Source organism: Molossus molossus, unplaced genomic scaffold, assembly GCF_014108415.1.
Source record: "Molossus molossus isolate mMolMol1 unplaced genomic scaffold, mMolMol1.p scaffold_m16_p_8, whole genome shotgun sequence".
Lineage (NCBI taxonomy): Eukaryota > Metazoa > Chordata > Mammalia > Chiroptera > Molossidae > Molossus > Molossus molossus.
Window position 1 is genome coordinate 89,846,558 of NW_023425402.1, and position 23,540 is coordinate 89,870,097.

The 23,540-nt window shown below is 44.5% G+C and overlaps 1 protein-coding gene across 1 annotated transcript in view; it reads left to right on the forward strand.

Moving 5' to 3' along the window:
- ARFGEF3 (ARFGEF family member 3) overlaps nt 1-23,540 on the forward strand; it is a 149,869-nt gene that overhangs the window by 38,482 nt on the left and 87,847 nt on the right. Inside the window, exons 3-5 of the mRNA XM_036248697.1 lie at nt 6,828-6,909; nt 9,716-9,847; nt 17,731-17,799. Of these exons, the coding sequence (XP_036104590.1) occupies nt 6,828-6,909; nt 9,716-9,847; nt 17,731-17,799 (283 nt within the window). The remainder of the gene's footprint in view (nt 1-6,827; nt 6,910-9,715; nt 9,848-17,730; nt 17,800-23,540) is intronic.

Genomic DNA, 23,540 nt, shown 5'->3' on the forward strand with positions numbered 1-23,540 from the left:
TATGAGACAGAAAAAGATTGATACTGATAAAAAAAAATAATTGCATTAAAACAGAAATGAAATGGGAACATTTTAACTGTACTGTGGAGAAAATAAATTAAGGAACCATTTCAGTTCCAATCGCCTCAATGGAATGGCTCTGGCAAAGCTTAGTCAATGAAAACCCATCAGTATTGAGACAAACTGTTTAAAGCTTCGATATCCAGAAGCATGCATAATGACATCTGTAGTGTCACAACAAGGGTGTAAAACTTTCAGCACGCAGATTAGGAGAGGTCGTGACTACTAAGAAAAGTGATGGCTGGAGCCGGAACCCAGCAGCTGGCTGCAGAGCCACATGTTCCCAGTCACGTAAACTGCCTGCAGGTCCCCAAGCGCACACCGGCTGTCCCATGTAATGGACTGCATCATGGAGGGCCACGCCAGTCAAGGTCATTTGCATGACTTGTTGCATGCCTGTCCTCAGTCTTTCCACCTGGTGGACATTGGAATTACTGTTTACTTATTTTTAAAATGTATTTTTCAATTACATTTGACATGCAACATTATACATTTCAGGTGTACAACATAGTGATTAGACATTTATATACCTTGCAAAGTGATTACCCCAATAAGGCTAGTACCCATCTGGCATAATTACATAGTTATTACAATATTATTGATTCTATTTGCTATGCTGCACTTTACTTGGATTGCTATTTTTTTATCTTTATTGTTGAAAGTATTACAGATGTCCCCCCACTTTTCCCCATTGACCCCCTCCTTCCCACTCCCACCCCCTTCTGCTTTCCCCAAACTATTGTGTGTCCATTGGTTATGCACATATACATATAAGTTCTTTGGTTTATCTCTTGCCATCCCCTCCACCCTCTTCCCTCTGAGGTTTGTCAGTCTGTGCCTACTTCCATGTCTCTGGATTTTTCTTTTTTTTTTTTAATCCTCACCCGAGGATATTTTTCCATGTCTTTTCAGATAGAGTGGGAGGGAGGGATAGAGAGACAGAGAGAAACATCGATGTGAGAGAGACACATTGATTGGTTGCCTCCTGGATGACCCTGACCATGGCTGGGGACAAACCGCAACTGAGGTACATGCCCCTGACCAGAATCGAACCTGAGACTTTTTGGTGTATAGGCCAACACTCTAACCGCTAAGTCAAATTGGCCAGGGCTCTCTGGATCTATTTTGATAAACAGTTGATTTTGTTCATGATATTCCATAAATATATGAGGTCATGTGATATTTGTCTTTCTCTGACTGGCTAATTTCACTCAGCATAATACTGTCCAGATCCCTCCATGTCGTCTCAAAGGATAAGAGATCTTTCTTTCTTACAGCTGCATAGTATTCCATTGTGTATATGTATCACAGCTTTTTATCCATTCATCTACTGATGGACACTTGAGTTGTTTCCAGATCTTAGCTGTTGTAAATAGTGCTTCTATGAACATGGGGTACATATATTCCTTCTGATTGGTGTTTCTAGCTTCTTAGGGTATATTCCTAGAAGTGGGATCACTGGGTCAAATGACAATTCCATTTTTAATTTTTTGAAGAGACACCATATTGTTTTCCATAGTGGCTGCCCTGGTCTGCATTCCCACCAGCAGTGCACTAGAGTCCCCTTTTCTCCACATCCTTGCCAGCACTTGTTTGATGGTTTGTTGATGGCGGCCATTCTGACAGGTGTGAGGTGATATCTCATGGTTGTTTTAATTTGCATCTCTCTGATGATTAGTGATGTTAAGAATTATTCATATGTCTCTTGGTCATTTTTTTTTTAAAGCAGGGTGCCGAAGGCCAGGGGATGGGGGGTGCGGTGTGCTGGTAAAGACAGTATGGTGCAGGCCTAAGAACATGGGTTTTGAAGACAAGTGGTCTAAATTTAAATCACAGCTCTGTCATTTACAAACATGTAACCCTGGACAGGTAATCTAATCTCTTAGTTTTGTTAACAATTCTCTACTTTCAAAAGTTACAGTTAAATAAAATAGTAAGTACAAATGTGTGTAGCATGGTACTTTGCACAGAGAAGCCACTGATTTTTAACCAGAGTCATGGGTATTATGTGAAGGAATCCACTCACTGAATAAATGGCCTAGATTATAGAATCCTTAAGCAGACCTTGGAGATCTAAGGTACCCTGTGCTCCTTCCCATGAGGTGCATCAAAGGAGAATCAACCTAACAATCAGGGATGCATTTGGTTTTACTTGAAGTTCATGTTTGCGCACATATTGAAAGGTAGTTTTTGGTAAATCCTAACTTTCCCCCTGTTCATCTGTTTTCATTTCCCGTTGTCCTTTGTTATCTTCTAGCTCAATAAAGCTGTGCTGTGAACCGTGAGGACAGAGTTAAGGAAATAGGCTCGGTCCCCACGATGTGACCAGACACATGTCACAGGATGATGTCTCCCTCATTCATATGCAGCACTGTTAATCACTGTGCTTTAAGAAATAATGGCATGTCAGGACATGAAACCTGGGGCCACTGCCTTTATTTAATTAGGCAAGAGTGAATTTGCACATGTCTGTGCATAAAAAATAATCACTTAATGTAATTGCATATTGGCTTTTGGTATTCCCTTTTCCCAATGAGGCAGCATCTAGAAAGATCAAAGAAGTGGTTTATTCTGATGCAGCATGTGCAAAGGGCACTGAGCGTGTGCCTTGTTGCATCTTCATTATACATTTCATTCTGAGACCCAGTTAACAGGCCCTGTTATTCTCATCTATGAAAGTCACCTTTAAAAACTTGGGCAGCAGGGTTTTTGTGATGTCACAGAGCCTGCAGTGAAATCAGTAGTGCCCCCTGAGCTTCATTCACTTCCTAAATGTGTTCCTTTCCTGTCGAAGTCAGGATCTGAGGCTTGTGATGCTGATCTAGGACTGCTGGGTCTGAGGGGACAAGAGGCAATCATCCCCTCACCTCCTATACACATGCACGCACGCACGCACACACGCACGCACACACGCACGCACACAAAGCTACCGCCTACCCTAGCAGAACCCTAAGCCCAGCCATGGGACATAGCCACCTTCTCTGAGGCAGACACTGAAGTTTCTGCCATGCTGGGCAGGATCCTTTCCCCTGAGAATGCGATATTGACATGGGATCCATGGAGAGGTTTAGGGAGCTGTGAAGCCCCTGAAATTATTTTCTAGGAAGAGGGTCTCTTGAAAGATTTGTGTGTGCTTATGATCCAAAAAAAAGGTTAAGAAACAAATGTGTTCTAGCTTGGCTCTGATCTTTTGAAACCAAAGAGTGTTGGAAGTAGTTAGGTCTTGGGTATCAGATGGTTTGGGGTTTGAATCATCTCCAGATTTTAGCTGTGTGGCTTTGACATGACCAGAGAAGCTGTGAAACGTTTCTGAACCCCCATCTTCTCAACTGTGGAACAAGGCTAAGGATGCTTTTTTAAGATTGTAGTGACAGGTAGAATAAATGGAGAAATGATGTGTTAATTTTCTCTCTTTCATCTCACGAATAGAATGAAAGCACCCACATGCTTTGCACACAGCAGGCACTCCTGTGAATGGCTGGTTGGGTGGATGAAGCGAGTGCCTTGCTTTCGTATCTAGATGAAATTTCTCAGCCTGCTTCCTCAAAGTACTTGTTTTGTAAGAGAGATCTTGGTGCAGTGATTGGTTTTGCTAGGACAGCCCTCCCAGGACAGTTAGCCCCCTGTCCTGTGCAAACTCTTTCTAGATATGTTGGCAAAAGTAGATCTATTCATCCTGGGCTGAAAACCGTCAGCTGTGCTAGGCGTTGGTCTGTGTCAGGGCTGGGCAAACGATAGCCAGTAGCCCAAAGCTGGTCTGTTACCTGTTCTTGTAAATAAAGTTTATTGGAACATAGCCATACTCGTTGGTTTACGTATCATCTATGAATGCTTTTGTGCTCTGGCAGAGTTGAGTAGTTAGGACAGAGACTTTTTGCACTGCAAAGCCTAAAATATTTATTGTCTGCCTCTTCGTGGAAAAAGTTTGCCAACCCTATATATATATTATCTGTACTTCTTACCATAACTCTGCAGGATTGGTTTGAATATGCCCTTTTTATGGATTGAAAAGCTAAGACCAACAGAGTCAAACATTGTGCCTGAGATTGCACAGCATATATACAAGGTTAGGGTTGGAATCCAGGTCTGTGTGATTCCACAGCCTGTGTTCTTTTCACTAAACACTGACACCTTTCAACTCGGCCAAAACCTAGTAGTACCAGTTACATCTTCTAGTCCTGCCTGGTGACCGTGACTGGCATGGGGAGCAATTCGATGGTGACCCCTGGAATCATGGGACAACCTGGCAGTCCTGGCATTTGTCCACAACCTGCTCAGCTCCACAGTATAAATCGTGAGAATGTATAAATAAGTGGAAGAGTGGAGTGAGGATTTCAGGGACTAATACTGAGGATGGCAGAGTAACAAGGGCATGCACTGTTTACGTCAGATGTGATGCTTCCCAAGGGCAAGCAGATTCAGCATTCCCAGGAGTGCCTTTGGTGCTGCTGAACATGGCTTCTCCTCTGGTTTGGTGCCCTTGTGTTTTTTTCCTTTTCGTTTTGTTTTTTTAATCCTCACCCAAGGGAGGGAGAGGGAGAGAAACATTGATGTGAGAGGGACACATCAACTGGTTGCCTCCCGCATGACCCTGACCAGAGCCAGGGATGAACCACAACCGAGGTACATGCCCTTGACTAAAATCGAACCCACGACTCATTGGTCCACGGGTCGACGCTCTAACCACTGAACGACTGGCTATAGTGATGCCCTTGTTTAGTAGCACGTATATCTGTGCATTTTAGTGCAGAGTCACCCCGCAGGCTTCAGGGACAGCTATGACACTAGGAGAGCTTTGGACCTCCACACTTGCTCCCTGGCACTGTGCCCTCATCGGCAGGTCTGACTAAATTTGACATGAAAGTTCTTTCACAGTGACTTAATCTTGATGGAAATTTGACTGTTTCAAGGGTTTACAGATGAAGTTCTGTGGTCCTTCTGTTAATACTCTATCTGCCCATTATTTCTGCTTTTCACTCGACTTCACCCTTCCAATTAATTTTGGCAAGCTTATAAGCTGGTTATGATTAAATAAAAGAAACATAATTGGAAAAATCAACCATTCTTGCTTTAATTGACTAAATAGCAGTGCTTTCCTTGTAACTATCACAAGCTGATGATAACAATAACAATGAGAATATTATTGCCACCCAACTGGAAGTAACACAGTTGGGTAATTTGTCCATCTGTCAAAGGATGTATCCAAGAAAAAATGGGTAGTGTTAATCAGTTGTGACATAAAAGTGGGGATTGTAGCATCCAGGTAGTGAGGGGAGAGGTGAGAAGGGTTAGGAGGGCGAGTGCTCTCTATGGTAGAGTCCGCTTTGGGTGTGTCTTTGTGACCAGTAGCGAGTGTCTGTGACTCTCGCTTACCTGTCCTGGAGCTGCTGAGGGAGGGAGGAGTCCCTGGAAAAGCAGCAGAGCCCCAGGGTGGACAGGAAGAATCAGAGCTATACGCCACTTCTGCGTCATTGTGTTCCGCAACAGTGACCCTTATTTCTCCAAAGACAAAATCCTGTAGTTTTACCCTGTGGCTTTCACACTCTGTAGAGTCGACCCTTTCAGTTTATGGTGCAAATATCACACGGATAATAATGGGGTAGCTACGGCTTCAGTGGGGATAGAAGAACCTGGTAGAATTAGGTTACATTTCACTTGCTGTGCCAGTGGAACTCTGTGGGGAAATAATGGGTTGATTAAAATTTTGGTCTGTTGCTTAATTATTTAGAGTGAATACTTCCAACAGATTTGTTTCTCTTTGTAGTCCTTTTGGTTCATTGCTAACATGTTTTAGTGTCCAGTTATTGTTTTTTTAATCCTCCCGAGGATATGTCTTTATTGATGTTAGAGAGAGAGGAAGATAGAGAAAGAGAGAGAGACCGGTGTGAGAAACATTGATTGGTTACCTTCCGTATGCACTCTGACCTGGGATTGAACCTGCAACATAGGTATGTGCCCTGACCGGGAATTAAACCCACAACCTTTTTGGTGTACAGGATGATGCTCCAGTTAACTGAGTCATCCAGCCAGGGCCATTTTTTTTTAAAAGCTTTAAAATACCTAAGTACCTCTTTATGTATTTTGTTTGTTTCTTCCATGACACTGAGCACTTCTCATTGATCAAAGCTATTGATGATTAATTTGTATTTCTATCTTGGAAATATGTTTATTAAGAACCCATCAGAAAATTTAGATGTACCTCTTACTGGAGGCTAAAGAGAAAACTTTATAAATTATAAATGATTATTGAACACTTTGATTTAGGGAGAAATTAACAAGTTAATAGAATTTCAATTTATGTTAATGAGGCAAGTTAGTGGTGATGGTGCATTCACTTCCTCGGTGAGGGGGAGGAAGGAGCCAGGCGTGGAAATCTGTGCGAACGGTGTTTCCTAGAGCTGTTCATCCCAGGTGTGCTGGGCACAAGCCGTTCTCCTGGTCTGGGCAAGAGCAAGGCACGTTCATGGACTGGTGAGGATCCCGTAGGTGAGAGTTGATGCCCCTCACAGTTGTTGGAGAGCCCTTGTGTTTGCTCTTCCCAGGGCCACACTAAGGAGGCAAGCTGCTGCCGCACTATCATGTCTGTGCAGCTTTTTGTCCTGTGTTGTTTTTTTTTAAAGCCCATGTGCATTTTCATGATTGGCTATATTTGTGTGTGTGTGTGTGTGTGTGTGTGAGCATTTGAGGGGGTGGGGTGTCCATAAGGCTTCTATCACTTGACTGCCAATTTTGCTGCGCTCATATGTCCTTATTTATGTGTTTGCCAGGGAGAAATGCCTGCTGCCTCTCCAGTTGGCTTTGGAATCCAAGAATGTGAAGCTGGCCCAACATGCCTTGGCAGGGATACAGGTACGGCTCTCGTTGAGTGCATGGGGGCGACAGAACGACAGGCCACTTTGGCATGGAAAGAGCAAATAGTTAATATTTTAAATACTAGCTGTTTAAAGACCCAGACAGAATTTTGATTGAACTAGGTAATAACCATAAAGGATAACAAGATTAAAAATATTGATCAACATTTCTCTGGGTGCCACATTATCTTATTGAGCTTCTGTCCTCACACACTGATTCATGGGGACACAGCTAAGCCCACACAGAAGTGAACTATCTTATGTGATGTCCAGCTTTAAGAGAAGAAGGCGTCCCAAGAGAGACCTCAGGTTCCATACCAACTCAAATCTTGTATCCACTGCACATCTGTGATTCTGGGTCATGAAAGTTGATGGTAAACCTGAAACATTCTGTTTGGTTTCCTACTCCACAGTGAGGTTGGTTTGGCAGGTGGGTCAGTGGGTTTTGCTTTCATAGCATGATTGAGAAGAAAAGATAAATTCAGTCTAGTAAGAAAAGTTAGATTGCTCGAGCACATGTTCTTTTCCAAGCATTTGTTCATTTGTGTTTCACACGTTACATAATAGATCTCGTTCCAGCAGTGCAAGGGAGATGGCTGAACAAATGCACTGGCTGTGTAAGTGCTTTGGTGTCTGAGTGACAAGCGCTGCGAAACCCGAGCCTGCGGGGGTTTCTTCACACGGCCGTGGCGCAGCAGCGTGTGCGGGGTGTCTTTCCACATCAGTATGTACAGTTTCATCATTAGATCTCTAAGTTCAGAGAGCTCCCTAGTCGCCTTTGAGTTAGCACACATGAAAAAGTAAGAAAAGGATGACTCTTCCCCCGCCCCCCACAGGATTGGAATGAGATAAAGTATGTTTTAATATACAATAGCATTAGACATTTTTAATCATCCATCATGTTATTAAAGACTTCGCTCTTCTCCAAAGCAATCGGGCCAACCATAAAAACGAGTGTGAGGTTGTTTTGATCTGCCACTGATGTTCCTTTTTCTCAAGTAGTGTATCAAATTCCCATTTAGTTACTTTTTTTTTTTTAACCCTCCAACACTCTAAGTTAGTGATTTCAAGGGCTTACTTAATTATGATAACATCAGTGACCCGTGGGCAATGAGCTTTCTCTTACCATTCCTTACCATTCATTACCTCCCGTTAACCTGAGACACTTTTTAAGGGCTTCTCAGTCTTGATCACTGTAATTAATAAGAGATTTGCATGTTAAACCTAACTCCAGGCTGCCCTGCATGCACTAGATGATAATGAGAATATCTTTCAGGAGAATATAGCAAAATGTCAGCGAGTCCTAAGAAGAATTTCACCAAATCTGCTCTCCTGATCTGCGATGGCATTCAGCATTCAGCTGAGAGGGAGCCGTTACTCTGGACGAATCAGAATCCAGAAGTTCTTCGCAGTAGCAACTCTGCACTCAATTGGCCAAGGACAGATTGGACAGGGATTGACACAAAGTCCTTCACTGGGGTCTCAGATCCACTGCACTGGGGCGGGAGAGGGGAGATCATTCCAGCCCTTGTGAATGAGAATTGGGGTTTCTGGGTGAGTCAGTGCCATGACTTACAGCTAAGCTAATTTGATCTGAGACTGTGAGTAAAGTTAGGAATTGCTGTTTGTTTGTTTTTAGGCAATAAACACCTTTAATTATTTTTACATACATCCTGGAGGTGGGCAGGTTTAGGCTTGGTGTAGCAGCTCTGGGGTGCCACCAGAGACCCCATTTCTTTCTGTTGTTCCCCTCTGCCATCTTTCTTCTTATTATTATTTTTAAAAGACTTTGTTATTTTAGAGCAGTTTTAGGTTTACAGTAAAATTGAGAAGTAGGTCAGAGAATTCCCACATACCTCTGCCCACACACACGCTAGCCTCCTCGTCAGCATCACTCCCCAGCACATGGCACGTGGTTCTTTTTTTAACCAAGGAGGAGCCAACATTGACCATCATAATCACCCACAGCCCACGGCTGGCCTTGGGGTGCACTACTCTTCCACGTCAGACTGCCCTTGAAGTGCCAAGGCCGCCCCGGAGGCCACACGTGAAGCAGGACGGCACCTGTGAAACTGTCCCTGCAGGTGCCTGAGGAGGTTCGGTGTGGAGGAGGAGAGACTTGGGTGGGTTTCACAGCTGACTCCAGATATTTCAGAGGCCTCGTCCGTGTGGCTCCGGCCAAGGATGAGGGAGCAGACCTTGTAGGCAGGTGGGTCTGGGTGTGATCTAAGAAAGAATTGCATGGAAAGCAGAGAAAAGGGTGTGATGACTCCTGGGGAACCTGGAGAAAGGAAATGTCTTCTTGTTTAGGCTTTCGCAGGATTCCTTTTCTAGTGGAAAGGCATTAAGATTTGTGGATTCCTGAAACACTCCTGCGAGAGCGGCATACACGGCAGTGAGTGAAAAGGTAGACTCTGAGGAAAGGAGTCTGTCCCCAGCCTCCTCCTCTCCTGTGACCAAGTTCTGTTGAAAGAGCACGTGTGAGCGCACCTGGGGTGAGGGGCGATTCCCCTCGGCACGCTCTTCCTCCGGCCCATCACCCACATTACCTGTGCACCGTGTTAGAATTTCACTTGATAAAATTCGTAATGAATTATCTAATAGCGGGAAGAAGACTTTGCCAACAAAACTGTTTACCAGTTAGTGCATTTTTTTTTTTTAATGGCACATAGCAGGAGTTCTTTCCTCTGGCCTCCAGCTACATGCCTACCAAGAAAAATCCTGCTCAGTATGAACTACGACACAGCAGAGTAAGGCAGCAGGGGACAGCCTATCTGTGATTACTGCCTTGTGCCTCTTTGCAGAAGCTTCTGTCAGAAGAGAGGTTTGTATCCATGGAAACGGACTCTGACGAGAAGCAGCTGCTCAATCAGATACTGAACGCCGTGAAAGTGACACCGTCCCTCAACGAAGACCTGCAGGTGGAAGTAATGAAGGTTGGTTTGACGTGGCTGCCAGTTTGCGTCATTGGCACAGAACAAACTCTGACACACACGACCCCCCCCCCCCCGCCCCAACTATCTCACTGTTTTCTGGAAAATGCCTCTGTACAGTGGTCATGCTAGCTCACCCTTCGTTTAGTATATTCGGTTATTATCCTTGCTTATGGCCCCCAGAGTAACCTTGAACAGAAAGGACAGCTAAGTAAAAAAGGTACACTTTTTCAATATATCTGTAATATATATCAATATATCTTGGCCCCATCATGCATATGAAATGTTAGAAAATGCATTTTTCGCCTTTTGAGAGAATGTATGTGCGTAGTTCTAGCCTGGGGTAGCTCTAGCTTGGGGTAGTTCTGATCATTCTGGATATTCTGCCTCCTGTATGTGTTAGGACAAAGCAATGACCTAATGATGTTTGGACATACACTAAGGTTTTAGAATAATCCGTTTTGGGGAAGGAAGACCATAACTGGGAGCCATATCCGAATCACATCTATTTTTTTCCATGCTCAACTTATGTGGCCCTAATCTCCCGCGTCCCAGCGACCATCTCCCTTTCAGGGGTGCTGTCTCTCCCTCCCCGTTTCCTCTCTTGAGAATCACCATGACTGGGAGCCCCTTGCCCTGACTCGGAAGTGTGTCGGATCCTGTGAGTGCAGAATGAGCTGGGCAGAAGAGGATGGAAATCTCTTCCAGAGCAGCACCTTGGTCAGAGTAACATACCTGGGACCAGCAGGCTGACTTTTATAAATGCCATCTGCCCGCGTTCTCCCTGGAGGAATGTTTAAGAGCAGCTGGTGTCATGTAACGGTTGCTTTCTCCCTGGAAGTGCACTGACAGATTTTTGTATCAGAGAAGAGACTTCACTTCTCTGTGTTTCATTTTCTCCACCCAGAAAAGAATGATGTCAATTACGACATTTTCTTAGTGCCCTGGGACTCACCCTAACCCTGTTGGTGGGTAGTTTCGTGTAGTGATTAATGAAGAGCTGAGACTTTGAAGCCAACCTCTCTGGGTTTGAATCCTCATTCATTTCCTAGCAGATCTATTTCTTTGGACCGATTCCTTAACCATCCTGGCTTGGTCTTCTCATCCATAAAATGGGGGTAATAGTAACACTTACCCAATAAGCTGTTGTGGGATTGAATAAGATGATATTTGTAAAGAACTCAGGGCAGTATCTGGCACAAAGTGCTTTCAGAGTGCTGTATATTACCACTACTCTTCTGTTTCTGCCGCTGCTGCTACCTACTGCTGCTGAGTCCGAATCTTAGCAGTGGGTCTAAGATTCCCGCACAAGTGAACAGTGAGACTGTCTGGGCTGGATGCTCTTGAAGGGCTCGTCTTTACCTCCATTTGATTCCGGAATATACAGGTTTGCCTTGTCCTCTAACATGCTTTTGTCAGTCGTGCAAGCATAGGAACCAAAGAATAACCACCTCTAGACTTGTTTTGTTTCTCTACGACCTCTTGGCCTCTCTTGCGAGAGGAGCAGGCCACCTGCCATGTTCATTGTGTTTGCAGCTTCCACGTCTAGTCTGCTGAGTCCTTCGTCTGTTAAGTCTCCAAATACTGGAGGCTGAGCTCTGGTGTCATACTGAGAGACACACCTCACGGATTTTATATCATTCTGGAAATTCTCCCAGGCACACAGCCTTTTGTAGAATACAGGAATATGTATTAAAATGAAAATGAAAAAGTACCTGTTATTCTAGGAGCCGCGGAGAAGCAGGGTGTTTAATGGTCAGGTCCATAGGAACATCTGTTTTGAAAACGTACACTTGCTTAAAAAAATAACAGCCCAGTGGTGCCTTTTGCTAGCTTTGCTGAGGACAGGAGTTGACTCATGTTAACTCTTCTGGAAATCCTGGAAAGCCATCTTAATGGATTTCTTAATGACACTGTAATAGATCATGGTACTTGTAGTTAATGTCTGGAAAGAAATCAGACATTGTCAGAAAAAAGAAAAACAACAATCTGGCTGCCATTCTCTACAATTAGATTTCCAAAATACTTAAAAAGATAAGGGCTTCTGTTGCAAGCTATTGTTTTTAACTAGTTCAACATTGAAACTGGAAAAAATATTTTTAATAGAAATATAGTTGGTATACATTACTGTGTTAGTTATCTTAGTTTCAGGTGTACGATACAGTGATTAGAGATTTTCATGCCTTACAATATGCTCTCCACACTAATGAAGTTCTCATCTGTCCCCCTGCAAACTAATCACAATATGAACACTATTATGACTATATTCCTTTCACCTTTTTCATCCGTTCCCCCACACCCTCCTCTGGCAGCCATTGGTTTCCTATGACTCTGTTTTTGTTTTGTTTATTTTGTTTGTTTGTTTTGATTACACATATAAGTAAAATCATACAGTATTTGTCTTTCTCCTGTCTGGTTTATTTCACTTAGCATAATACCCTCTAGGTCCATCCATGTTGTTGCAAATGGCAAGATTTCGTTCTTCTTTCTTGCTGTGTAATATTCCATTATGTAGATATACCACATCGTTATCCATTTGTCTATCAATGGACACCTAGGTTGCTTCCATATCTTGGCTATTGTAAATAATGCTGCAGTGAACATAGGGTACATATATCTTTTTGAATTAGTATTTTCATTACTTTGGATAAATTCTCAAAAGTGGAATTGCTGGGTCACATCATAGTAGATCTATTTTCAGGTTGGTTTGTTTTTTTTTAATACTCTCCATACTGTTTTCCATAGTGTCTGCACCAATTTGCAGTCCCATGAATAGTGCACAAGGTCAATTCACAATAAACCTAGCCTTAAGCCGATTCTTTTGTGCTAGAGTTTTATCTGAGATATATTTTGCCAAGAGCTATACAATTAATAATGAGCTCGCTATACTTTAGAGTGGTGTGATTATTGGCATCAGATGAAACTGGAGACGGTGGCCTGACTGTGACTGCCCCCAGGTGGGTGCTCTATGATCTTTCCGGTCTCTGAGGTTTAGATCACTTGTTTGGGTGTGGAGATGTAGCCAAAGTATAGCATTTCTATAAGTTTTACACCTTTTCTCTGTGCGGGAGGAATTTCTATACTCACTCTAGATCATCTGCAGAGGCGTGCACCCCTTTATCTTGTAATTCTGTAATACTTGTAATGACCCAAGTGAAAAGTCTTAAGTCCTTGTTCTGCTAATATCATTATCACATTTAAATGTTCTTATCACTTGTTCTCCAAAAAATTTTTATATTTAAAAAAAGAGAATTGGATGAGTCCTGAGAGGCAAGACTGTATTCCCGTTATATGTGAAGAATATATTAATTTATTCTTGTTGCATCTACATAATGCACTTTCGTGATAAACTGTCTAATTAGATATTTTCTATAAAAATCCTCCACTCACTTTCTATAAATATTTTGTAGGAAAAGCGGTTTCCCCCTTATCGATGGTTTCACTTTCTGTGGTTTCAGTTACCCACAGTCAACTTCGGTCCAAAAATATTAAGTGGAAAACTCCAGAAATAAACAATGCAGAAGGTTTCCATTGCATGCCATTCTGAGTCTCATGATGAAATCTCCAAACATCCCGCTCTTTCCTGCCTGGGGTGAGAATCATCCCTTTATCCAGAGTCGTCACTCTGTACACGCGCCCTGCCTGTCACTTAGTAACCTTCTTGGTTATCGGGTCAACTGTCATGGTGTCGCAGTGTTTGTGTTCAAGTCACCCTTTTTTTCACTTAATAATGGCCTCAAAGCACAAGGGTAGTGATGCTGGCATTTCGGATATGCCAAAAAGAAGCCATTTGGCGCCTCGTGTAAGTGAAAAGTATGTAGGCACAGGAAAAAACTATTGGCAGCTATCCACTGGGGATCTTGGAATATGCCCTGCAGGTAAGGGGAGACTCCAGTAAAGAAAACCTTTTCAAATGAGATGTGGTCGGCATTTTCGAATGTTGGTCTGACTGCACTATTCAGCAGAGAGAAAGCCACGCCATGCAGTTTTTGTTTATGTTTGTCCAACCATAGCATAGTACATTTTTATAACAAATCCTAGGTGCTATTTTTAAAAAGCTATCTCGTGCATTCCAAGATAGCGGTGGATAAGGTGGAAGCTCCATGAACCTTCTCCCAGGACCAGACTGGAATTACAACTAAAATATAGACTAGAATCTGTCTTTAACTTCACCGACATCTTATGAAGTGTCTGCTTTATCACTTCGATTTCCGATTTACCTTAGTACAATTAGTTTTAGTTGTGATTCCTTGGCCTGACCAGCCCTGAAATAGTACGTGGAGAACACTTAACACAGGACATTTAAATTGAAGTGCAATAAGGTTTCAGCCTACTTTCCAACATCATCAATAGCCTCTACCTTCACACTCCCAATGCCTTTACTCACGACATTCCCTCTGCTGGTACATCGCTCTGTCCCTCTTCTCTCCTTTATCAGGGCTTTGCTCACATGTCATCTCACCTGCATAGTCTCCCTTCTCCTGCTATGATGCCTTCAGCCTTCAGAGTTATCATATACAGTTGTCCCCATACCACTTACATGTGGGAGATGCGTTCTGAGGTCTGGTGGACATCTGAAACCGTGGATGGTACCAAACCCTTTCTTCTATACATAAATACTTTTCGCTTAAGTGGAGCACTTTACAGCTTCTCTTTGGCATATCTGAATGGCCAGATTCTTTTCATTGGTGCCAATTCTTAAAATAAATCAGCTTCACTTTCGTTTTTCCAGTCCAATTTTTTTTTAAATGCAGGGTTTCTGTGCACATTTTAAATTGCGGAGTTGCTTCTTGCGCATAGTAGCTCTTCAATTATTGCTTTTTGATGACGGGGAATTTCGTAGCCTTTGTGATGATTTTTTTCTTTTGTGTGGAAGATTCTGAGCCTTTTGTCCCTATCCTCTTAGCTCATTTGTAGAGGGAAGCACCAGCAAACTGGATTGCAAGACTGCCTATCACTCAAGTTCCTGCTGTTCTGATAATGTAGTCAGTGTGCTTTCCTGACCCTGTGAGGGGTGTATTTGTAATGTAATTGCCCGCGATACGTAGGTGTTCTGTTTTCCTCGAGGCCAGCATGCTCAGAATATGAATTTAAAGTTTTTGCCCTCTCATATGCCGTGGAAGTCAGACACTGTAAATTAATTTGCGGTCGCTCTGCATTTTTGTTTGCCCGATCTGTGTTTTAATTCAGCAAATTAATGCTTGCTAGGCACTGGGCACGTTCAGTTTCTCCGTTTAGCATTTATGGGGAGTCATTTCTGTCTGCCGCATCATCCTTGCCAGACACCAGGTGCCCTTTCTGTATCTTGTAAGTCCTGGGGGACCAGGGCCTGCAATTAAAACCTGCTGTGCTCCCAACACAACAAACCGTGTGTGAGCTCAAGGATCTGGCTTCATTACCGGGCTTCACTTTTCTTTCCTTGTTGTTTGCCGTGCTCGGCTTTTGCGCATAGCTCCGTGGGTCTCGAGGTGTGGGTGGCCCGGCCCCGGGTGCGGAGAGCCTGTCTTCGAAGCTCTTTGGAACAGAAGCAGCAGTGGGCGGGTGCAGGAGCCTGTTTGGTGAGGCCTCCCTGTGCCTGTCCTGGCTGCCCTGTGGCAGGGGGCGCCCAGCCTCCCCTGTTCCCCTGAGACTCTTGATTACAAAGTCCCCCAGCTCAGGCCCGTCGTGGAGACCTCTGCAGGCACTGCCCCACTCCCTCCAGCGGCCACCAGACGCAGCGCTTGCTCAGAGAGCTAGGCTGGGGTTTTGATCATCTCTTTACAAACCCGCTTTTGTGCACTTTGTATGAATGTGCATAGCATGGAAGGCAGAAGGCCGATCGATAGTCCTGTAAGAAACATCATTAACCATCATTATTTTCATATTGTTAAGGATTGCCATTGGTCAGTCCTTATTGGGAATACCTAAAAAACCAAGAGCCCGGGCGGAGCAGTGCTCACCTCCCACTCCACACACCGCCACCCTCATCAGCCATGTATTTCCCATACCCTCCCCCGCGCCTGCCATAAACGTGGGGGGGGGGGGAACTCCAGAAAAGGAAGACGTGTGAGGGAGCAAAAAACTAAACTAAGACAGCATCGTATGAGAAAGCCTGAGGGCCTTGCAGATGTTCAATGTGATCATCTAATGAGCAGATTATAAATCAGTCTCATAAATGAATTAAATCATTCGTTTATGAGACTGCTACCTGCTCTCAAGTAAATGGAGCAAAGAGATGTGCTACAGGCCAGGTCAGAGAGGGTGCTCAGGAAGACGGCTTGCCTCCGAAGAGGTGACATTTGAATTGAGACCTGAAAGAAGCCAACGAAATGACTGACACGAGGAACTAGAACAAGAGTCAACCACAGGAGGGCCTCAGGCAGAGGTGCAACCAACGCAGAGGTGTCAGAGGATGTGACCTCTCCCAGGCCAGATGGCTCCTGGTGATGCTGTCCACAGCTTTCTCACCTACCAAACCCCAACCCCATAAAGATGTCACTGAACGAAAGAAAGCCTTTTCCTGCGATGCCACTGAGCAGTTGCGCCCATGCTTTCTGTCTTCCAGCCAGCATGGCATCAAGACGGTTTTTATCGGGAGTCCGTTCTTGAATATCAGGCACCTTAAGGACCGAAAGAAAGAGCAGACCCGCAATCAACTTATCTAACCTTGTGACTAAAATTGGCAAAAATCCCCCTTTTCTTTTTTAATTGCATATGTATTTGCTTTTCCCACTGGCGTGACTATTCCTAGGACTGGCCTGGCTGGTGACTCAGAATGAGAGATTAGGAGAGGGTCCTTGTCCCTCTGACAATGGCACTTTTTGGTGTGCTGATGCGGTGTACGCCCTGTATTGGGTGAATTTGCTAGGCTTCAGCGCTCCTCCGTGAATCGGGCAGGACCAGGTGAGAAGCGTCCTCAGCAGGCTGCCGCTGACAGGCCGAGGTGCAGGCGGGTCGTGGCTGTTGTGTTTGGGAACAAGGAGCAGACACCAGCACTTTTATGTCTCAGGATATCAGTAAGCAAAGTCACAGCATCAGGAGCCAAATGGACCGGGGGGGGGGGGGGTCTGCTTTCTTATCCCCCAAATTAGAAGCAATTCTTAAAAAGCCACAAGATTTCATTGATCTGTTCTCTAATAGCTCTACAAGTAGAAAGTGAGATTTTTAATGGTCACTTTTTAAAGATCTTGCAAATGTTATCGACTCCCTGTCTATATATCTTGGGGAATAAGGGGAACCTGAGACGAAGAAGTAAATCCCAGGCAGCAGTCTGAGGGAAATGACAGGAGGGAAGAGGAAAGTGCCCATTAAAGAATTGCTAATCCCATGTGGATTTGGGAGGAGGACAGGAACAGAAAAGGATAGGATGCTTGGGTCCAGGAAGAAGTAGAGGCAGTATTGCAAAGTGGCTCAGGGCACGGAGTCCAATTACTTGGGTTCAAATCTCAATTCCACAACTTGTTACCTGAGTGATCTTGGGCAGCTTATCCAATTGTTCTGAGCTTCAGTTTCCTTATCGGTAAAATCAGGACAATAATGACACCTACTAAAAAAGCAATCTAGATGGTTCATGTACAGTGCCTAGCACTGAGCCTGGCTGTTTGGTTTTCATTGTTGCTAGACAGACCTCCTGGGGTTGTTGGAATGCTGTTTCTGGCCTGCCTTTCAGTGGTCTTTCATTGGGCTGCTGGTAGCAGCCTTTACTGTTTAAAGTGTTCCTCTCTCTTTTATTGGACAATGTGTGGCCATTTATTAGAGAGCAGTGTGTGGAATCACAATATATTCGATAAAGCAAAGAACAAAGAGTCATAAACAAGACTGCACAAAAGCCACGTGGAATAAAAATTACTTTCTGGATTTTTAACCCCCTCTCTCTTCCTTCCTCCCTCACCTCCTGGTTGGTAAAGGTTTTACTCTGCATAACCTACACCCCGACTTTTGACCTGAGTGGGAGTGCAGTGCTGAAGATCGCAGAGGTGAGTGCCCGCTGCCCCCCCCCCCATGCTGCTTGCTCAGGCTGCTTGCTCAGGCTGCCCTACCCCAGCTGGCATAGATATTGGGGTGGGGCAGAGCTCAGCAGTGGGGCGAGCGCTTCTCTGATCGCGACTGTGGGAGATTTTCACTGAGGACTGGCTCTGTGGGAAGCAGGCTGTGTGGCCCATCGTCCTGTCATGGTGCTCTGCATGCTTTGGTTTGCTTCACTGTCGGCTTTTACCATCGAAATAACAGTACTGGTTCTCCCCACCTTGCTGCCCTTCGATATTGCACCTCAGATTGTGTTCGTCTGTTTTTCCTAAGCTTAATTGAAAAGCGTTTGATTCTTTTTTTAAAATGGTTTTTAAGAAACCGAGTATGTGGATTTAGAGAGATGTTTATTGATTAAATTCCATTCCTGTCTCCTAGACCCTGATGAATGCATTTTGTAGCTGTCATGGGAAAGCCTTCTCTTTTCCATCTGTTTCGCAGCCCAGAGCAATGAGCACCTCCCGGCACTCCCCAGGGTGCCCAGCAGGGAGCGCGGCTTCTTGGCTGTCTGGCAGAAGCCTTTGGTTTTTGGAAACTTCATCATTGCACCGTATTTTAATATGCTTAGAATTATTTTATTTCCATTTCTTGAAAAGGATATGTGTAATCTGTGTGTTTTGACAAGAGTACACATTCAGACCTTAATGAGACGACGATTTTCTGAATTCTGAACTTAGGAAGAAAAGGGAAGCCTGTGAGTGCGTGTGGGTTTTTGTTTTTATGATCATGATTACCATTTATTGAGTATACTAGGTAGAGGTTAAGCACGTTGGGCATGTTTTCTTTTTACGTCATTTTTCTTACCAATATTGAGGTTTAATAGCAAAGAAATGTTGTATATATTTAAGCTCTACAACTCAGTGTTTTGATATAGGTATGCATTGAGAAATAATCACCACAAGCAAGCCAATCTACATATTCATCACCTCAGAGCAAGACAGAAGGTTGGCATGTAGGAGGCTGCCCCTTAGTCCTTTGGCCTCCGAGGAGCCGGGAGGAAAGTGCAGCCTGTCCCCTGGGAGCTGTGCTGGGACCAGGGGTGTTGCAGACCCCTGGGGGACTGCCGCCAGGGAGCCCAGTCTGTACCTCAAAAGGCGTTGGCCTGGCCAGTGTGGCTCAGTGGATTGAGCACCATCCCATGGACTGAGAGGTCCCGGTTCAATTCCCGGTCAGGGCACATGCAGGCTCGATCCCCAGTGTGGGGGCGTGTGGGAGGCAGCTGATGGGTGTTTCTCTCACATTGATGTTTCTATCTTTCTCTCCCTCCCTCTCTCTCTAAAAAATTAATAAAAACATATTTAAAACAAACAAAAATCGTTTAAAAAAAAAAAAAAGGAGAGGAGGAGGTGGCTTTTCTCCCCTCGCTGGAACCAGTTTTTGAGTAAGAATCTGAAAGATTTGGGGTGCTGGTCCTGAACAGTGGACACGCATGCCATGGCCCCCCACGTGCGGGGTGTGGACTGAGGGTGTCCAAAGCAGAGCAGACTTGGCAGGCCTGTTTAGATGGAGTGAAACCGCAAAGCCTGGTGCTCTCCATCAAAACCCATAAAGGAAAAGCAAAACATTTTTGTTTTTGAAGAAAATTTCAGCCCAGGAGAGACGTAAAGATAAAGGCCTCAGGGCTCTGGGGTCCCATGTTTATTTTATTTTATTTTATTTATTTTTTATCTTCACCTGAGGACATTTTTGCATTTATCTTCAGATAGAGCAGGAGGGAGGAAGAGAGAGAGAGAAACATTGATGTGAGAGAGACACATCGAGTGGCTGCCACCCACACGACCCCACCAGGGCCGGGTCGAACCACATCTGAGGTACGTGTCCTTAGCAGGAACCGAACCCGGGACTCTCTGGTCCGCAGGCCAACGCTCTAACCTCTGAGCCAAACCATCCAGGGCTGGAGTCCTATGTTTAGATGTCAGTCTGTCTCTGCCATTCCCAGCCTGTTGCCTTGGACACTGCCCTGGCTTCGGGCCGGTTCTCTGTAAAAGTGCTAACAGAGCCTCTCCCAGTGTGGTTGTGCCGATTGGACGAGAAAAAGAGAATCCAATAGCTTTGCGGGCAGGTCCGGCCACCTAGTAAATGCTTGCTCAGGGTCGTGGTGGAACTTCACATTGATGATGGTGTCCAAGTCCTCACTAAATAATGTGATGGCCAGGACCCTGAAAGGATGGGTCATCAACGGGCCACCTTCCTGAAAGAACAGTGACGGGGACTCCGAGTGCCCGTCTCGTCCTGCCCGGAGCCCGCTGAGATCCCCCGGCCGGAGCAGAGTTCCCAGCAGAACGTCAGCGGCGGGTAGTGAAGCCGGGGTCAGGCCACCGTGGAGAAACCGGTTACTTCCAGTGCTGGCTTTGACCTGCGTGACAAAGGCCTGGGACTCTGTTTCTCTGAAGGAAGAAGACCTTGGTAAAGATCATAGGAACAAACTTTTCATCTTGTGTTGGATAGTGGCGTCCTTCCCTCTGTGGTGGTAACTGGACATTCTGGAAAATTCTCCAGCACAGCAGGGGTAGGGAGACTGCTTTGTAGTGACCTCAAGAGGCACCATGTCAAAGCACTTCTGATAAAGGGCACTGTGCAGAATGGCCCTGGACCTGGCACGGACACCAGCTTCTGACGAGGAAGAGTCCCGCTCTCCTGCCCAGCCAGTCCATGGGCCAGGGCACCTCCGCGCCAGTCAGCTGAGGGAGGCCGAGCACTGAGGGCCAGAGCCAGGGCTCACTCTACCCAGCACTGATCAAAAAGCCACAAAGAGAAACACCGTGGAGAGCTCCTCCCGCTGCGAACCGAGACCTTCATTCACCAGACAAGGCTGCAGCTCAGCAGTTCCTCCAGGCTCGGCTATGGTTCTGGGCTCTCTGTGGCCATTCCCTCCGAGTCAGTGACTCCGAGGAGGCTTGAAAACATATCGCGTCACCCGTGGCAAGAGACAAGTATATCCACTCAAAGACAGTGTTCGGTCTACACCTGATATGTGTTTGGCATTTATTCTCTGCCAGGCACTGTTCTAAGAACTTGACCTGTATTAAATCGTATAATCCACACAACAGTACTATGAAGCAGGAGTGTCATTATCCATACTTTACAGAAAGGGAAAGTGACACAGAGAGAGAGGTTCACTAACTCTCCGAAAGCAGACAGTTAGGAAGTGGTAGGACCAGAAGGAAAGACTAGGGGGTGACTGAGCTTCGGGTCTGTGCACCCCACAGCACGTGCTGTCCTCAGCTCCCTGGGGAAGGCCCGCCCACAGGGCCCTATGCTGCCCCTGTGTAAATGGTGCTAACCCTGAAAGGGGCCACCCCTCCCTCACCCAAACCATGCTCAGGCATGAATACCCTGCAGACACAATGCTGAAATTAATCTAATGATTGAAATGTCAGAACTGGAGAAAGGCTTACCTAAGGTTGCATAGAAGGTTGACTGTATTCAGCAGTTACTTGATTAAACTTTGACATCTCCCCTTGACTCTCCTGAAGTCAACCATGTGACACGTGGGAGACTTACAGTGGCAAAGCTTTGGAAAACCTTGCTTTTAAGTTGGGGTTCGCATCAAAGTCTGCACATTAGAATCACGTAGGAAGTGTTAGCACAGATGAAATACCTAGGGTTGTGCCGAAATGTCTGTGGTTTTGGTTCTGGAGGGATTTGGGCATGAAAATTTTATACACCTCCCACCCCCCTTGCCCGCCAGATGACTCTACTGTAGAAGCCAAGTTGAAAATCACTGCTCTGATAATTACTATTCGCTCCAGCCAAGCTTTGTCCTAAAACCATGTTGAAGTGAGTTGTTGTGCTTTAAGACCTCAAGTGTGGTCCACCCACCAAATGCATGAGCAGTCCCTCAGGCCCCAACCCAGACTGAAGAATAAGAATCTGCCATCTTATAAGACCCCCTTTGATTCGTATGCATATTAAAGTTTGAGAAGCACTGTCACAAGTAAATATGGTATGATCTCATTAAAATGAGATCTAACGGTTCTGTTCTGCTGGGTTTAGAGATCTAAAGCCCAGGTGACAGCTGCCTTGCCCCTGCCATGGCTAACCAGACCACCCCACAGCATATGGAGTCCCACCTGGCAGCAGCATCCTGTCGATGGTGACCCCCCAATAGGTACAACCTCCTTGCTTTTCATGTTCTTTTGCCAAATCATCTCTACATTTTCTCCTTCCCATTTGTTAGGACTTTATATATATCAGATGTATTTCTTTATTTTTTTAAATACGTTTTTATTGATTTTTTTTTTATATAGAGTGGAAGGGAGAGAGATAGAAACATCTATATGAGAAAGAAACAACATCTATATGAGAAAGAAACATCAATCCACTGCCTCCTGCACGCCTCCCATTGGGGATCGAGCCCACAACCTGGGCATGTGCCCTGACCAGGGATCGAACCGGGACCTCTCAGTCCATGGAACAATGCTCAATCCACTGAGCCATACCGGCTGGGCCATTGGTTGCTTCTTGTACATGCCCTGACTAGAGATCGAACCCACAACCTTGACGGGATGACACTCTAACCAACTGAGGTACCTGGCCAAGGCTCAGATGTGTTTCTTAAATGCGTTAACATTTGAGTCTGCTACAGATTTATCCCACTGTTCCTTCTGAGTATGTTTTCACCGTTAAGACCACAGGGTCAGTCTTTAAAAAAGAGGAGAGATGCCTCCCACTCAGTTCCTGTCTGCGTCAGCTGGCAGAAGAAGAGCAGGGAGTAGATCTGTGTATAGGAAAAGCATAGCAGCAACTTATATTAGAAATGCAAGTATATGGATCAATAGCTATAAATATTAGGATTAAATAAATAATGTGTCGGTAATTTAAGAAAGGATAATAGAATCATCTGAAATCATTGTTTACTTCAGATACATGAGATAGGAATGAACATCTTTCTAACAGGCCTTCATTTTAAGGGGTTTTTTTGAATTTGTAAAACGGCTTATAGCCTTTGGTTTTCACCATAGTAATCACTTAGGAAATCCTTTTTCATTACCAAAAAGTATGAACTACAAAAGAGAATTATAGTGCCACACATACAAAAACTAATAGTGTTCTGTGGAGTTACTGCAACTCAGTGATTTTTATGGGCTCTTAGGTGATTTTCACCTGCTAATTAAGCCTTTGAAAAAAAAATCTGCATCTCTATTTTTAAAGCAGGACATTTCAGCCTAAAACTACCACTTAGTCCCAGGAAGCTTTCTTGATTATATTTGAACTTTTTATAAAGATAAGTCTTTAACTTAAAGAAAAAAAAAATGACCTTTTCTCTTCTTGTCAGTTTTGCTATAGCTATAGGGAAATGATTTACAAAAACGCCTTGAAATAGACCATTTATAATAGCTATGGAAATGTTGGGAAAGAAGCCAGACATTCTTTTCTTTCATACTCTGGTCTACGTTGACAATTACTCACACGTGGGCTTAGCCTGAAACCCGTTGATCAGGAAATGGGATGTGTACTTAAGTATGAAAAATGAGGCTATTTCCCCAAGATATTGCTGAAACTATGCAAGGATCATTAAGCATGTAACGGTAAATAAGAGGGTGGCAGCCTTCACTTGTGTGTCTAACTTGTTTCATTAAAGCTGCAACAATGAAAGTTTTTTCCATGCAGGGTCTTCCATGATATAGGAGAAATTAGAAATATCACCAAATTTGGAAATGGACAATTATGAAATATCTGATATGTTTTC